Source organism: Pomacea canaliculata, linkage group LG5 (assembly GCF_003073045.1).
Source record: "Pomacea canaliculata isolate SZHN2017 linkage group LG5, ASM307304v1, whole genome shotgun sequence".
Lineage (NCBI taxonomy): Eukaryota > Metazoa > Mollusca > Gastropoda > Architaenioglossa > Ampullariidae > Pomacea > Pomacea canaliculata.
Window position 1 is genome coordinate 3,675,443 of NC_037594.1, and position 17,787 is coordinate 3,693,229.

Genomic DNA, 17,787 nt, shown 5'->3' on the forward strand with positions numbered 1-17,787 from the left:
TACTTTGTGAAGGGGATCATAGCCAGGCTGTCCCTTTGCCACTGCTAAAGAGTTATCATTTAAAAGAAACATAGAATATTCAAAAAATTATCTTTTTATCTTACCCTGGAAGCAAACGTTGACTGCAGTCACTGCTAGAGCTTTCTGTTGTTGTTGGTCACCCCTTCATCTTGAAGTTCAAGTAAATGAAATCTTACGAGGAGTTTTATCCTGCATCTCCATTGTTCTCTCAGGTCCAGCCACTCGGACAGACAGCTGAAATTTATCACGTCATGATTTGTTTTCTTTTTTACACGGACACTTGAGTCAAGTATTCTGCTCCCGTTATACATGATCAAATGAAAAGTTAAAAATCCTTTTGTGCAAATGGGTTAGGTCAGAGTTATTTAATATTACATGCCAAAATTTATCTAAAAACATATCTTTGCAGTAAATTTTTATTTATTTTTTTATGTAAAATATATTTAATGTTTCAGCCTTTTCAATAAAAATGGATCTTAAAATTCTTGGACTTCTTGTTCTTTCTTTCCTTCATCATCATCTTCAGAGTCATCAACATCAGTTTAGCAAATGTTTCACGGTGCGTTTAGAAGCCTTTAAGAACATATCATGAACAAAGTGAAACAACCTCAGAATATTTGTAAAGCTTGGTGCTCCAGTCGTTTAGAGTGATCTTTTTTGAGGAATAACCGGACCGGAATGGGTAAAGCACGATTCTGCTTTTCCATATTTGTAATAATTGCTTTCTGATTAGCGATGAAAAGTTAGCGATAACAGAAGACAATTAACATCCTACGACATTGAAAGTCTTGAGGTCTTCGAAATTTGTGTAATCTCTGTATATTTTATATATGTTTGACTTGTTATTTATTCATGGAAAACAAAAAAATGGTATATAAGACACCCTTGACACCTAGAAATCACCATCAGATATTTCCGTTCTAGGTGAATGTCTCAGAACTACAAATGGTGATCATCGTGACGTCAGAGTCCTTCCGGTTTGTGCCTAAAGATTTGAGCCTCGCTTTCGTTTAACAGTCTTTCAATCCTCCTGTCTTTTGCTCTTTTCTTACTCTTATATTGTTCTTTTGTTTTGTCGCGTTAGTCTTCGTCTAATTTTCTAGACTCGGTAAAGGAAACGTTGAAACTCTGGCTGTGACCGCGATAATTCATAAGGACAACGATAGATAAGGAGATGCCAACATCGACGACAGTGAAAGTGTTTGTGCGTTAATTTGATTGTTTTTTGTTATTGTTGTTGTTTATTTAGAGATACACACACAGCACACATTCCAACCGACCAAATAACTTCACAGAGCAAATATTTCAACATTCTGTCGGATTTCACTCATGACTGATTCTGCAAATGGAAAGTGGTCAGTCTTACGTAACCGGTGATTGATTTTTTTTAACCTGAATAGAATAGAAAGAAGGATATATCGCGTCCCAGATTTTTGTGTTTTTCTCGAAATAAGTCATTCAGCAGCTGCGAGCGACAGCTTGGGCCTTGCACAGGTCAAAGGACACGACGGCTGCTGTGATCGTTATTGTAGTCGTCACCATTAGTTTTGCCCTGTTTCTTCATAGGTGTGCCGAGCTACAACTCGCACACTCACGATCTACATAGACCAAGGTATTGTAAGCTATTAAATTATTTTATAATATGAGGAATACTTTTTTATTTCATTAAATTTTCTTTTGTGATATTTTCCGTTCATGGCTTTCAGTCTGGTTTTTTGTGAACAAGTCTTTGCTCACATAATCAATAATATTATTGATCGGATATTCTTCAGCTAACGCGATATTCTTTATATAGTTCGACATGTTTATTTATATGTGCATGTTTACGAGATAGATAATAAACCCTAGCACTGCTTTAAACACCTTTTAGTAACTCAAGTCAAACATCTTCTCTCTCTGTGTCTCTCTAATGCAGATGCATGGTCACAGACACACGCACATGCACACGTGGAGTACACGTACTGCAAGACAAATTTGTTTCATTTCTCTCACTCTGTCCCTCTTCTCCACTCTTTACCTCATCATTCTATTTCTCCCATTCTCTCACACACACATACCAACAACGTTCACCTACAACAACAACAGGTAAATACTACTTTCAGTTTCGGTTTGCCAGTAGGTAGAAATAGTCAATATCGTCACCTCAATGCTACTTTCGGTTTCGGATTTCTGCTGAGGTCTGTGACCATTAATTTCCACGCACACTCAGCAACTTTTAAGAATGATAGGGCAGGGGAGGGATATGAAATATTAGCTTTTCTTACAAAGCAAATAAGAACAACTAAACACAGAAAGCATGGTGATAGTAGAGGAACAAAGGGATCACATAATCGATGTTTTGACCATAAATATGGGAATTGCTTGAGAATTGGATATTTCTTCTCAGATTTACATTCTTCAAGAGGCAGAACGTGAGAGCCCTGTTCACGATTCTATCATGAACGCCTTTCAAAGCCTATTTAGATATTTTCGTGGATACTGGTCACAAGGTACACCACAGGATGAAAGTAGGTATAGCCTTGTCTTTATTGTTTGTGTCAGTGGACTTGCCTCCAATAGGCGCAAAGCTGCTGTCATCCTCATAGCTAGCTAGATAGAAAAATAATATATTTCTGTAGCGGTGAAACGATGTTTACACACTTTTATTTCATTTAATTATGTTTGTTTGTCAGGCTCAGATTTTTTAACTTTTTTTCACCCATCGTCCTAGAGGTCCGAAATTTTCACCAGTTAATCATGTCCGGTAATAATACAGTATTAAATCATTTCCACAAGATGTAAATTAATTTTATTTAAAATTGTTCTTCTTCTTTATAAAAGTAAAATTTAAAGAAACGTAATTCTGGAGACTTCGTTCTGCTTTATTATGCAATAGATTCCTCCCTTACTTTTTCGCTTCACATTGCAGAAGAACCACTGGAGGATGAAATTTCCCGTGATGTACCCGATGACGATCTCGAAAATGAATCTGACGAAGGTGAGAATTGATTTGTCTGATTTAGTACATACGGCGTGTGTTTAACTCCCTTTAAAAGGGAGCCCCGGCATTGAAGTCTTTTGAATACAAAACGGTATGTTTAAGATGACATATATAATGAAAACATTTCTCGTCTAGTTACATAGAAATAGAAATCATGTTGTTTATGTAGGCTTTGTTTTCCTTCATGAAGATTTCAAAACAAACATGTTTATAAACTTCATTTTGAGTTATGTTAAACTGGTAAAGAAAACAAAGAACCTGACTATGCCATAGAATAAAAAGTTGCAATTTCTTCACATCATGTTAAAACAGAGACACAACTGCCAAAGAGAAAAAAAGTAAAATATCACCAGGAATGGTTAAGCCGCCTGGAGACAGGACCCTTTTACCCTCACAAATTGTTCTTCAGAAATGTTAGTCCAGGTATTTCCAAAGAGATGCTCATGAACTTCCTAGAAATAGTCACGGGACAGGATGACATAGAAACTCTGTATAGTGACAGACCTGGTGATGTTCTGGTCACCTTCAAAACAGAAGTTGGTGAGTAGCAAACAATAGTCTCTTAAAATAGTAGTTATTTATGGTTTCAATGTGCTTAGTTTGGTTTCAATTATGACTGGATTAATGGTACAGTAGGTTAAAGGATGAAGAAGTTTCCAATGCAAAATATTTGAATATCAATATTCTGATTCACAGTGAAAATATAAGGGTTGGTTGTGTGTGTGGAGGTAGAGAAAGTACATAGTTTGATAAACTGTGGAATTTCTACTATTCGATTCTTTGAATTGTTAACAGATTTTTTGACAGTGAAGAATAAATGCCAGACAAAGCTACTGAAGGAAAGACAGCTGGAGGTATGGAGGGTACCAGTCTCTAACAGCATCCTCGTGGAGAACCTCAGCCCAGACACAGATCCTGGCCATGTATCTTGCTACTTTGAAACCTACTTTGCTAAGGGAGGAACAGTGCTTGAGGTTCAGCCAGTATCAGACAAACAGAAATGTGTCGTCTGCTTTAAAGATGCTAATGGTAAGAAAGACTAGGTGATGTGAACATAGACCATTTAACAGAAATGGAGACTTTTGAGATGACAAAATAACATTTAATGCAAACAATCTGTTAAAATCCTAAGATTAGTGACCAGCGCGTATGGACACCGTACACCGCTGGCCGTTAGTCATTGGTGCTGTCATTGGAATGTTTGTACAATATAGTTTATTAGCATTTTAGGAGGTTGCTAGCATCCAGTTATTTCACTAGTGGAGGCGAAATTTGCCCTTAGTTCCAGATCTTTCTGTTTATTAAAGTCACTAAGCAAACATAGACAGAGACAGTTACATCAGTGTGAACAGCTGCTGCAGCAACTTACCATTAGTCTTACAGCTTGGTATTAATGCATTGTAAGTGGTTCACCGTCTCTGTTACATGGCACAAAGAAGAAGGGAAATTTTCATGATGTAAAGGTTCACTATTACTGTTCTAGTGGTTGACGAGGTCCTGAAGGTGCCCCACAGACTCGGAGGCCGGGAGCTGCGGGTCTCGCTGTATGTGGAATGTCTGGGACCCTCGGGAGGTAGAAGAGAGCCCTACATCTTCGTCTGTCCCCCGCCTGTTGAGTTGACAGATGAAGACAATCTGAAAATTGCCTTCCTCAGACACAACTCCGAAATGTTGCAGAAGTTCAACCTCCACCTGTCAGAGGTCCATGCCAATGCCACTGTTGTGGGTAACGTGCTCATTGTGAGTTGTACCCTCACAACATCAATGGACAGAGTAGATTTACTGGTAGAAAAATGGAGAGATAATGTAAACAAGCAACTGGAGCATTGTTTTGGCTTCATAAGACTTCAAAGATTAGAAGTGCAGCCAGAAATTTGGTGGGATGTCAGAAACACCATCAGTCAGTCTGAGCTCAACACTGACGAATTAGTTTTACCACAAGCTGATGGGTGCGCCTTTGCAGTTCTGGACAGAAGCTTTGATGAAGGAGACACATTTGCCCGCATTCAAAATATTGCTAGTGTTAAACAGAAAGAGTTCGAGTCTGAGAAGCTGAATGTGTCTGAAGCTAAAGAACTAAAGATATATCAACTTGATCTTTTGATGTTATCCACTTTTTTCACGGACAAAAAGTCGCATCACAGAGACCTAAAAGTAGGTATTAGACTCAACGAAGGAAAAGTTGTTTTTAATGGTCCACCGATGGCAATAAGAGAAGCACAATTGAAGATGTATGACATCCTTCAGTCAGCCTCATCAACAATGGTGACTGGTGTACCTGAGGTTCATGTTTCCCTTCTTGCCACTTACGAAGCTCGCGCTGCTGTGAACAATCGTCTCAGACAAGCTCGACTTGTTGCCACATGGGAATGTTGTGGTAATGGTATTATTGTCTATTATTTACACCAAACGGCTCTTCTACAGGCTGTGAACTTAATAAAAACATCATTTAAAACAGAATGCATATCTTTGGATGAAGTGTCTTCCAGTCTACAAACTACATCAGAATGGAAAGACACCGTACAGAAACTTGTCAGAAAACATCGCGGACTTGTCTCAATCAACACACATGACAGAACTATTTCTCTAACAGCTTTTTGTGACCTAATGCCGACTGTAAAAGAAAATATCAGAACTTTTTTTTCAGAAGGTAGTATTTATTCTGCTGCTTTTACACTTTCCCCAAGTCGACTGAAATTTGTGACCCTTTTCTGGGAAGAAAAAGTCTCAAGCATCGCAGTAAAGTTGAAAGGGTACAAAATAAATATCACACTACAAAGTGATAGGGTTCTGGCTAGAGGAACAAAGCAAGGAATTGAGCTTGTGAGAAAGGAGCTGAATTCCTTGTCAGAACAAATTGTTTGTACAGAAGAACTGATCACAAGAAAAGAAACCATCATGTGTCTTTCTACACTTTGGAGCAATAATGAACTGGAAGCCATTGCTTGCGCCTGTAAATGCGTCTTGTCTCTTCGTCCAGAGAATGTCAGTGTTGAGGTAAGTTACCAATAAGATGATCGTTTATCTGGATATGCGACCTACCGAGGTAATTTGCAGCAAATGTTAGATACAATCAGCTATCTTTACCTTAGTTCGACTGTTTATTCACGTTTATCAGTTTTTTGTTTGCTGTGTTTCGGAATTTTTTGTAATTTTCTTACCTGTGGAAACGCTCTACTTAAAAACAAGTGGATGAAAATCAAACAGGGGCAGTTAACTTACCAATTTTCCAAATGGTTAGCTGCTATATGGAGGGTCGACAGAAAACGTGCATGAAGCATCATTGGGTGAAACATTTGTTTTGACAGATGATCACAACAAATCTGTCGGCTGAAGGCCCTCGAGTACATGCTGTACCAGGGGATATCACTCAACTGACAGTTGACGTCATTGTGAATGCAGCCAATGAGCTCATGGACCACACTGGGGGCCTGGCCGGACATATTGTTTATAAAGGTGAGAGTGTTGCACTTAATTCTTTTCATATAAATACGTCAGAGCTACACGACACTTTAACTTCTCATGTGTACTTGAGAGATCAGTCATCCCCGAGGATTTATGATTGTGAAATGCCGATAGCTGTGTTTGTAAGCAAGTGAAGTAGAATTCAAAGAAATCCTCCTCACTTTCAATTCAGTGTGATGAGAATATCAATGTCACCTCTATTTCCCTGCACTTGTTATTGGTATTAGTCTAAACAACGATAGAATGAATTTTAATAACTTGGTTTTGTGCGGTCTCGTATGTTGTCTTCCTCTCTTTTCCATTCTATATTTATCTCTCGGGTGTGTGTGTCTGTGCATGTGTGTCAGCATGGCCTTCAATGTGGAGCGCGGAGATCATGGCAACCTGTGATTCCGCGCGATGATGATGATGATGATGATGATGATGATGATGATGATGATGATGATGATGATGATGATGATGATGATGATGATTGATGATGATGATGATTGATGATTGATGATTGATGATGATGATGATGATGATGATGATGATGATGATGATGATGATAGGGGGTGACGAGATACAGAAAGAGTGCTACCGCATTCTCAAAACCAGAGGCAAGCTGTCAGAAGGCGATGTGCTGGTGTCAGGACCAGGGAAGCTTCCCTGCAAGGCCATCATCCACGCTGTGGGACCTCGGTATAAGGGAGGCAACAAAGGGGAAGAAGAATGTCTGTGGGGTACAGTGCTGAAATGTTTAAGGACTGCCTCTGACCTCGGCTACACTTCTATTGCCATTCCTGCCATCAGTTCCGGTATATTTGGCTATCCCGTCAAAGAGGCCACCCGGGTCATAGTGCAGGCTGTGAAGCTTTTCTTCGAGACTAATCGTGACAGCAGCATCACAGACGTCCAGCTCGCTGACATTCTAACAGACACAGTTGAAGAGTTCAAGAAAGCATTTGAGGGAACGATTAGCAATTATATTCCGATTACTAAACAAGGTAATATTTAAATTTTTTATAGTTTAAGATTTTTTTTAAAGTTCCCTATTTGATAATGAAAATCTTATCACATTACTAGCATACGATGTAGTGTTACTAGAACTTGTACTGATTGCATTTATAAGAAAGTCACCATCTATCCGTCTGTTTGGTATTAGTCTGCGATGAAAATACTAAAATATCTTTCTTAATTTAGGATAAGTGCGGGGTAGTCGTTGTAGTCATAGTGATAATCGTCTAACAAATTTTTAAGTAGCTATAGCCACATCCAGACACTGTTTTGTATCACACTCGCTTTGTCTTGTCAAACTATCCTACCTTCTAATGGGCAGCACCCTTTGTACTCCAAGGTCTTTCTGGGGAAGAAAATTCAGCAACGACAACGGTAAGCCAGACATGTCCTGACTCCTAGTCATCATTTCTCCACTTTACATCCTCAATACAACACTGATGTAATGCGCAAACGGTCAAGACGAACACTGGGAGTTTTTGTTCTTATTACAAGCTAAGATGTAACAAAATGTGTTTATGTTGTAAAACTAAGTAACGGTGTTATGTTACCCTAATCTTAGAAATGTTTGGTGATTAATAATAATTTTAGATACATTATTTTCATTCACAATTGTTTTCGTAGAAAGTGATAAAGGTCTTTGTAGTTAGTATCTCTTTACTTGCATCCTACACTAACAGCAAACAATCTTAATCTGTAGAGCGTACTTGCCAAAGAACAGGACATCACTGAAGTGGCGGTGGATGTCATAGTCAATGCCGCTAATGAAAGGATGGCCCATGATGGTGGACTAGCAGAATACATTGTTAAAAAAGGTAAGTTAATAGTAGCACAAGGCTCATGGTATAAATGTTTGAAATATGCGTTTTGCAGAGAAAGGTTTATAATAACATATTTATATACTACCAATGAATTAATTTACTGAGCTTATATTCTGTTTGCATTTATTTGTTCTGCAGGAGGGGACAAGATACAAAAAGAGTGCTATCACATTCTCAAAGCCAGAGGCAAACTGTCGGAAGGCGATGTGCTGGTGTCAGGACCAGGGAACCTTCCCTGCAAGTCCATCATCCACGCTGTCGGACCTGTGTATCGAGGAGGCAACAAAGGAGAAGAAAAATGTCTGCGGGGTACAGTACTGAAATGTTTAAAGACTGCCTCTGACCTCGGCTACACTTCTATTGCCATTCCTGCCATCAGTTCCGGAATTTTTGGCTATCCTGTAGAGGAGGCCACCCGTGTTATAGTGCAGGCTGTGAGGTTTTTCTTCGATAGGAATCGTGACAGCAGCATACAAGTTGTTCTACTTTGTGATGTCTTAACGAAAACAATTGTAAACTTTGAAAAAGCGTTGAAAGCAACTGCACGAAAAGGCGAAAGGTCAGCGGTCAGTTTGCCTCCAAGCAGTCAAACAACAACGTTTCTGTTTCCAGGAAACGAACCTGCATCCTCACAGGTTGGTGTCAGTAGGTAAAGCTGTCACCTTCAGTATTTATTTTTCTTATTTTTCTGTGTTATAAGAGAACCTTTCGCATAATTAAATCTGCTATGGTGGTTGCTTTCTCTACAGGCAGCACATCCACGCCAGCCACATGGAGGGCAGCACGTTACCACATCTGTCAACATTGCTGATGAAGCCATGAACCATTCTACACAAGGCGCTGTACAAAACGGTGAGAACAGCAATATATCTACCAGTGAGCATTCAAAAATTTTTAAATGTATGAATAGAAGACGCAGTTTGACCATCAATGTCTATGTAAGTCTAGCTGGTAAACAGAACATTACAATTGTTGACTCTGAAATACAATTACTGGTGATAAAAACAGAAATGGTTGGTTTTGATAAAGTGTCTACATTAAAAAGAAATAGCCAGTAAGATATGGAACGAGCTTTCCTTAGAACCTTACACAATTCATCGCATATTTATCACAGCTTTATATTTTTTATAAATCTTATTTTACTTTGTGGTGTTAGTGTAACGATTCACGATTCAGGCGAATCTAGTTAGATTCGTATTTTTGTTAATTCTCTTTGTTGTCAAGGAAGAGCAGTCGCGCGAGCGCTGACGCGGCTCCGCGCGACTCATTCTTTTACGTCATATATGAAGTTGACGTAAGTGAGCGTGGCACAGCGTAACTAGGGCGACGGTAGTCAATGGAGGGAGAAGCCATGTCGACCCTGTAACATTGTGCTTATGATTGGTCGGCACAGTCTCCAAGAAAGACTGTTAAGAGGTCGTCCTAGTTATCTGGTCGCTAATGGGCCTGATTGGTCAGGAGTAGGAAAAGAACCAGTTAAGTTAGTGGATCTAACGTTTCTCGGGACAGACGAGAACGAGTAAGCAGTGAGACAAGAGCTCTGAAGAGGTTATCATTGCGTTAACGGCCTTCAACGTTATCTACAACGTCCATCTGTGAGAGGTCATCGCTTGTATTCTGAGGTGTATGGATTTGATAGGAGTGTATCGACTTCACCCATACAAGTGATATGGCATTGGCCACCGTGGATTACTTCTGAAGGATTATAGATTCGTTAACGATCATCGGCGTTGATTTGCAACGTTTAACCGTATAAGGTGTAGCCCAGACATCACCTCGTATTCTATGGTGTGGTGTAGGTATTGATTCTATAGGAATATATCAGCTTCACCGATACAAGTGATGCGGCATTAACCACCTTAGATTTACGAACTTTGTGATGTAACCCGTTTGGATTTAATCTGCTGGTCCAGTAAGTCATCTTGCCAGCCCGTCAGGCAACCATAGGAGAGGGTTGGGCGGTGAGGGAGTAGTGCTATTTTTCTTGTTTCATTCACATTTAGTCACTATTTAAGTTCCTAAACATTAAATGTTTTAATTGTTGGCCGGACCTTTTTGCTGAAAAAGGTGAACGAGTGCGGCAAGCTCGCATTCACATTTAACACACTCTTCCTAAAACGTTACAGTTAGAAATAATTAAGCTTCTCTTAATGCTTTAAGGTCTGCAGTTATGAATGTTTATTTTTTGATGACCATGAGTTCAAGTTTCCAAGCCAAACTTGCAGCTAGCCCCATGTCTCGCAGTCGTGGACAAGTAGTCTTCTGTAAGAGTCGTGAATGTGTCAAAAAATCCCAAATGTTGAAAATTGTGGTCCTCCTGATTTGTGTGTATACTTATGTTCATATTTGTGCATTTTGTGTTTCCTTGTATGTTCAGGTGGATGTGTGGGTGTGTGCGGGTGTGTACGCGCGCGTGTGCGTGCGTTGTTTTAAACAGGAATTTGTCAGCTAATTCATATGTACTCCGATGAACACCAATAGACTTGTCTGTGTGTAAGTCCATGCATTTTATGTATGGTTGTATGACTGGATCCATCCTAAAGAGCTTCGGGGAAAAAAGCTAACAATTTTATAGAAATATTCTTTCTCTTTGTTAAGTGTACAAGTTGCAGAATTTCGCGACACTTTATTTATTAATGCAATATTGGAAACTATATCCACATTTACAACTGAATGGCTAAAGTATTCTGTTGGCCTATTCCAGCCCCACAAATCTCAACCCCAGGAGTGAAGGACTTAGAGTTTGGAGGAATTCGTGTTACAATCAAGCAAGGAGATATCACAACAGAACAGGTGGATGCCATTGTTAACAGCTCCAGTCCAATGTTGGATCTAAATCGAGGTAATACAAATAACAGAAAATAAACAATTCTTTTCTATTGTCAGAACCACCACACTGTAGTATCTCAGTGCGGTTCCTCTGTCGACTACAACGGAGATGGAAGAATGATTCGCCTTCTTTCTTCTTTGGAGCGTGTCTGCGCATGTCCTTCCTCAGTTCTTCTTCCCTTAAAGAGTTCCTGGTCATTTTATTTGAATTAGTCCTCCATCATAATATTGGTTTGACATTCACGCAACATTCTATATCTTTCTCCCACATCAATTATTCAATATTAATTCATTTGCTTGCATCTTAAATAGTTGGAAGTTTCAAAATATAAACAGAAAATTGATAGGGAATTTACTAAGGTTTGCCTTGGCTGGGCAAGGAAACTTTTCCCCTTTTTCTTCTTTCTCAGCGTGTACAAACTTCATTCTGATACACAGGCTATTAAGGGAATGGCGCAACTGAATTTACTTCAAAACTTCTCCTCCCGTGAAGACTACCTAGTCACATGATCACACATTCAAAAAACAGTTAGGGGCGAAAACTCTGATCTTCAACAGCTTGTTTTCTTCGGAATCAATTAACAATCGTCTGCGCTTCTTTGTCTAGGTGCTGTCTCTCGCGCATTGAAAGCCAAATGTGGACAGGCCCTCGAAAATGAGTGCAAGGCAAAAAGTAAGTAACCCTTGACCTTACTGTCATACCATTACATAATTATTTTCATGTCAGATTCCAAAAAGATTTTCTCATTAAAAATAGTAATCTTTGTCAATCAGCAGGGCTAATAATTCCAAATTGCAAACTTTACAAATTAAACACAGCTGCACCACAAATCACACGGCTACTCAGCTGACCTGTTGACAAAGATGTCAAAACAAGGACTAAAGCCTTAAAACAGCCTGATTCACAGGTTACGGCCTCATTTTAAAAGTATTTTAAATGAAGAACGCCTGCAATTTGTAAATCACCTGTTATACTGTATTGAATATAAACATGAAACAGTGCTCGTCATACATCAATAAATATATCTGCTATAAATATTACATTGTCCACCATATAGTTTCCCTTTTGTGCTTTGACCTGCGAAAGTTTGTCACAGCGAATGTCAGACAAATAACAAATACCAGGGTCTAGTTGTTTCTTTATGACTCGTAATCCGTTAGTTTTATTTTATTTCAAACTAAAGTTTTATAACATGTTCTCTTTACTACAAACGTACCTAACCCAGAAAAGCAAGATACAGTTAAGATGTTATTATTTATTTAATTATCGTAGAAAGTTCTGGTGTCAGTTTCAGAGATAGCTCAACGAAAGGTGGTAACGACTGCAGCGTTCAACCTGAGGTGCAAGCATATTGTACATATAGACACTTCCCACTATGTAAAGAATGACAAGCTGACCACTGCCTACCTGGACATTTTGAAAGAGGCCGACAACCTCGGACTGAATTCCATCGCTTTGCCTGCTATTGGAACAGGTACGAGTGAAGTATGTACCTTGTATACAAAAACATACATGTTATCACTTTCTCATAAAACACAATATTAATGCGCTTTTTTCTTTCTGTTTTTGGATACATGTGTGCGTGCACGTGTAAATATCTTCCAATATATATATATAGTGTTGTATTAATGGATGTTTCTGTATTATGTTTTTGGCTTCTTGACTTTTATATGAATACATGGATGAGATAAATAAAATTTGGAGGAAGGAATGGACAGTATTGTGTTTGCGAGTAAAGTAGTGTCAACGGAATATACCAATATATATATATATTCCTGCATGTTTCTACATAAATATGTTTATGGCATGTTTTACGTTAAATTATGATATGACCATTCATTAGGGATTCAACGCTATTAACAGCGTTGTCTTGAGTTAATTCCACCTTCTCTCTCTCTCTCACACACAATACTCTTTCACAAGCAAGCTGACAGCATCATGTGTGGAGTCTCAAATAGTTTTTGTGCTTCAGGGAATCTCAAAATTTCTCCATGCAAATCAGCTCTAGCGATGGGCAAAGCTCTGGTCGCTCATTCACGAATCAGAAAAACTATCAAAGCTGTGACAGTGGTTTTGTTTGATGCCAGCATGATGGAAGAAGTTACTGTCAGTCTGACAGAACTAGCCGCGGTACAAGTTCTTATACCGTCAACAAGCTCTAGAAGTCAGGCTGCATTCAAGAGATTGTATCTTCCACAAAATGGAGGTGAGAAAGTAATTTCAAATATATTTTCTCTTGTAATTCCTGACAGCAGAGTGAAAAGGAGTACCTATTTGATATTTCTTTACTTCTTGTATAGTTTTCTAAGTGGATTTACAATCACAAAAAGTCATTTTAGCTTTGTTTTGATACTATAGTGGTGTATGCCCTGTAGTGCAGGCCTGTACTCCATTTTTTGAAAGCCCCAGATTATCAGACGTTTCAAGTACTGTGATGATTTTTGCTTCTAGTCTTTAAGTAAATGTAACTTAAAGTATTTGTAGGGTTTAAAGTTCATACAGTATAAAAGTTATCTTTGGTGTAACCCTGTCCCAATAAAAGAACTCTCAAACAACTCATACTATTCTAACAAACACAATTTCAAACATTATAGTTACAAACAGGGCACACGAAACTTCTTTCTTCTATTATGTCTCTGTTCTCTTCTGAAGTTGTAATTCGATGATGAAGATAATCTTTTTCAGAAATCCAGGAAGGGAGTATGAGGACTAAGAACAACCCACTACCTGAGGTCCTTAAGCTGTACATATTCGCAAGTCAGTATAAAAGAACTGATTTCTTCAAAGCGTTGGATGGTCTTGTGAAAAACAAGTTCGTAGAACAAGAAATCAGAGACTTTGATAAAGTTCCACTTCAGAAGGTAACAATTTATAGTAGTTCAGGTTGAAATTTTGTATGGTTTTACGTCAAAGTTACATAATATTTGGGTTGTTATTTGCCATTCGCTACACTTTACCACAATAAATTATTTAGAAAACATGTCATTAATTTTGTTTGGATTAAGCACAAAGCATATTTTGTCAGGATCTTAAGGCCAACCTGGACGTCCTTTTTTAGGGAAATTATATATCTGTTACAACTTTCATTCGTGATGGCAGCGCCAGGAACTGTGGAGAAAATACGACCTGGAGATGTGTCAGGGAAAGACCGGAGCCAGGGTGAAAGGCATGGTAGACGATATTCAAATGTTGAAAGAGGAGATAATCAACATAACGTCCAGAGCAGAAAGACAACAACAAGAGTGTATGATTGCAAAGCTCGTTCAGTGGTACTTTTTTGAGGTAATAATTACAGTAAGAGTAGTTGAGTGCAAAAATAGTTCCATGATTCGTCAATCTCTGCTACCAGGGATTCAAAGGTTTGCTTGTTCTGCACTGGAAACTTTAGTTTTAAGGAGAGGAGAGCATCTGTTTTACCTACTTGAATCTTAAAAGATGATGTAACAGGCATCATGGGAAGAACAATACGAATACGAATAAAGAGTAGGTTAGAAGTTTTACTCATGGCTAATAACTATCTCTTTCTCTCTATTTCTCTTTGGAAATATATACTGTAATTTTTGAACCACCATCGATTTTAATTAAGATATTTATTTATTGTGTCGTATTAATACGCAAAACACTGAGTATTCAAGTATTTGTTTACGCTTACCACGGTTGATTTGAGTTGTTTTGAATGTTTCACCCTGTGTATAAGCCGGTGGCCTCGTATTCACGATTCCTTTCTTTACATAGTTCTTAATGAAAAGTTCTTATCTTGATACTCTTTACACTTGTTTTCCATTTTTTCTTCATTTTCATGCCACCAGGTGACAACTACTGGAACCAAACGCACTCCTTATGAAAAAAGAGAAAATCTGTTGATAGAGAATGCCTATCAGAATAGTCAGGACACAGTGGAACTGACAGATTCAGAAGGAATTGTCTATGTCGTCAGCTTTAAGGACATGACAGACTCTGTAAAGATGTGTCCAACCGAGAGTGTACAGATCACGAGAAAAGAAATAATAGCAGGTAAACTTGATGTTAAACACTAGTGTCTGTATTTGCATGGCACTTGGACCTGGTTTAGTGACATGTTGGTTCATAAATTAAAACACCTGTTTACAGGGTTAGTTCACCACTGACTAGTTTTCCTTTTTGAGTAAACACCAAAAAATCCCAACCATAATTATTTCCTTTCTTTTTCTTACGATGTTGTTGATGTGGATGATTATAGACTTGGCCAACAGTGAAAGTCTTCTGCCTGAGACATGGGAGCCTCTGAACAGCGAGGAGTCCGTCAAGCGAGTGCCCCTTGTCCGTGGATGCCCCGAGTACAACAGTGTGCTGGCCAACGTGTCCCTCACTGCAGGCAGCTCTTTGAACATCAAGTCGGTGAGCAGTAGTTTGAAGAAAGTGCAAAATAATTTAGGAGGCAAGGTGTAAGAATGACTGTGACTTGTTTGACATAAAATACTCATGAGTACTCACCAAACTTGTGCAAATTTATCAATGGAAAAAACTGCAATAATCCTTTCTTCTCATTACATCGCATACAGAAAGAAAAACGGACAACAAACAAAATTATTGATGAATAAATAAACAAACATTTATGTAGTCATACATAAAGATGTTATGTCGGTAGGATACAGCAAATGACTGATAAAGTCTTCACTCTTCCCATCACGTGATCAGAGCCTCAATCGATCTAAATTTAGAAATACTTACCAATTCAGATCGAGCGCATTCAAAACCCTGAGCTGTACAAGCAGTATCTGGCGAAGAAGACACAAATGGACAAACAAAACAACGGGATGCAGTCTGAGAAAACCTTGTGGCATGGCACCTCGTCAGACGCCATAGACAACATCAACCTCTACGGCTTCAACCGCAGCTTCTGTGGAAAAATGGTAAAACTTAGTTACCATAGTGATACAAATATAATTGTTACCATGGGTACTGATATTACGTTAGTCCAAATTTTTTTCACCTAGCAGATCCAAAATAATCTTGAGTTTTTGTGGTTTTTGTTCCAGCTTTGTCTCATAAATTTTAAATTAAAGCATGACAGCTATTGGTCGTATGATTCTTTTATAAGTTATTTACGAAAGTTATAAATAAAGTCCAGGCCAAGTTGTTAAAAGGCCTACAAATTCTTCTGGGTTAGAGTTTATGTTCTTTGCTTGTAAATCGTAGAGCTAGTGTTCTGCTATTGTCTGAATTGTAGTCTTTCCTGTAAGGCCCAATAATTCATAAATTCATGTATATATTTTTCTATCTATTGTTAAGTAATTCTCTTCCTTATCATGTGACTTACTGTTACCGACAAATCAGGATTTTCAAATAACTAAAATAATCTCTGTTGAATGAGAACAATTCTCCTGACATGGAGGACTACAACTGATCCTGTGTTTCTCCTTGTTTCACTCAGCTACTTATTACGGACAAGGTGTGTACTTCGCCGTCAACTCCAGCTACTCCATGAGCGACACCTACTCTGTGAGAGATCAGTCAGGGAGGAAACACCTGTACCAGTGCAAGGTGTTGGTCGGGTATCCCACAGTCGGGAATAGTGATATGAAGTTCTTACCTACTCGACAAGGACAGATAAGATACGACTCTGCCACCGACAGTAACTCATCTCCAAAAATGTACATCGTCTTTAACGACACCCAGGCGTACCCTGAGTACCTCATCACTTTCGAATAACTGATCATTGGCATAACAGAACATCACAGGTGGTTCCTTGTGTCACCATGGTCGTTCTGATGTTTATGGAATTTCTGAGATATTTATTAGTCTTGTTTTATTTCATTTATATTTTTTTGTTTGCTTATTTGGGGTTATAATCATTCTTCGCTTTATACCTTGTGTGCTGTGTTACTGTTGCTATGAATCATTTTTGTTGATCTTCCTAAGTTAACATTTTCATGATTAGCAATTTTTTTGTGAGGTAGGGGGCTGCTCATGGGGTCTTACAAATGACATCAAGTGAGAGACAAAGTCCGAAAGAAGTCTCTCGAAAGATATAGCGAATTTACTATTTTTCACACACTATTTCCCTCACTTGGGCGCGTTCACACACACACATGCACCCCTCTTGTCAACGTTTAAAAGACTGTGTGTCTTGTTTACATCTCACCCACATGACATTATTGTGTGTATGGAAGGTAGACGTACAGGAGGCAACTCCTAGAAACTTCAGGAATTTTTATGGACTACTTTGCGTGGAGAGACGGAGGCAGGTCCTTCCAAATACTGGGACCGAAGAAAGAGGGCGATACAGTCTGATACGTGGACTAAAGAACAATCCCGAGTGAACGGACCTTCGAGGCGGGTAGGACAACACAAGCTCAGACTTCACGACATCAAAGCAGTGCAAACTTACAATAAGAATCACAGGCAGACGAATTCACAAGAGGAATCACAAATAGAGAAAGGTAGAAAATGTGGAGGAAACCCATGAACAGCAGCAGCAATAGTTTTACAGATCACGGCCTCTTGGCACTGAGTTCAGCTCACTTGAAATAAAGAGAAAAAGTAGAAATAATTCAATAGAAAAATGTGCAAACTACAGAACAGCTTCTTGGTGCAGGTAAAAGAACAGGTGGTGGAAGGAAGGGACTGTACTACGCTTCGTACTCCGTGCCCTATGCACAGTAAACCACTTACAATCAAATAGAACTGTATTT

The 17,787-nt window shown here is 38.7% G+C and overlaps 1 protein-coding gene across 1 annotated transcript; it reads left to right on the forward strand.

Annotated features, from left to right (window-relative positions):
* Positions 1-1,528: 1,528 nt before the first annotated feature.
* LOC112563909 (poly [ADP-ribose] polymerase 14-like) lies at positions 1,529-17,004 on the forward strand. The gene is made up of 22 exons (XM_025238381.1): positions 1,529-1,633; positions 2,408-2,528; positions 2,930-2,998; positions 3,314-3,541; positions 3,797-4,030; positions 4,485-5,998; positions 6,310-6,457; positions 7,018-7,452; positions 7,785-7,837; positions 8,163-8,277; positions 8,422-8,918; positions 9,033-9,135; positions 10,988-11,125; positions 11,720-11,785; positions 12,402-12,587; positions 13,086-13,319; positions 13,799-13,974; positions 14,213-14,395; positions 14,923-15,127; positions 15,333-15,490; positions 15,832-16,005; positions 16,527-17,004. Exons 2-22 carry the CDS (start codon positions 2,459-2,461, stop codon positions 16,578-16,580), a joined length of 5,040 nt encoding a protein of 1,679 aa, XP_025094166.1. The 5' UTR covers positions 1,529-1,633; positions 2,408-2,458; the 3' UTR covers positions 16,581-17,004.
* The last annotated feature ends 783 nt before the right edge of the window (positions 17,005-17,787 follow it).

What these genes read in the sequence shown, in the direction of transcription:
- LOC112563909 (XM_025238381.1), top strand. Translation starts at nt 2,459, where the DNA reads ATGAACGCCTTTCAAAGCCTATTTAGATATTTTCGTGGATACTGGTCA. An exon ending in AGAATACATTGTTAAAAAAG is followed by an intron (nt 8,278 to 8,421) that starts GTAAGTTAATAG and finishes TTTGTTCTGCAG; the next exon opens with GAGGGGACAAGATACAAAAA. An exon ending in GAGAAAAGAAATAATAGCAG is followed by an intron (nt 15,128 to 15,332) that starts GTAAACTTGATG and finishes GGATGATTATAG; the next exon opens with ACTTGGCCAACAGTGAAAGT.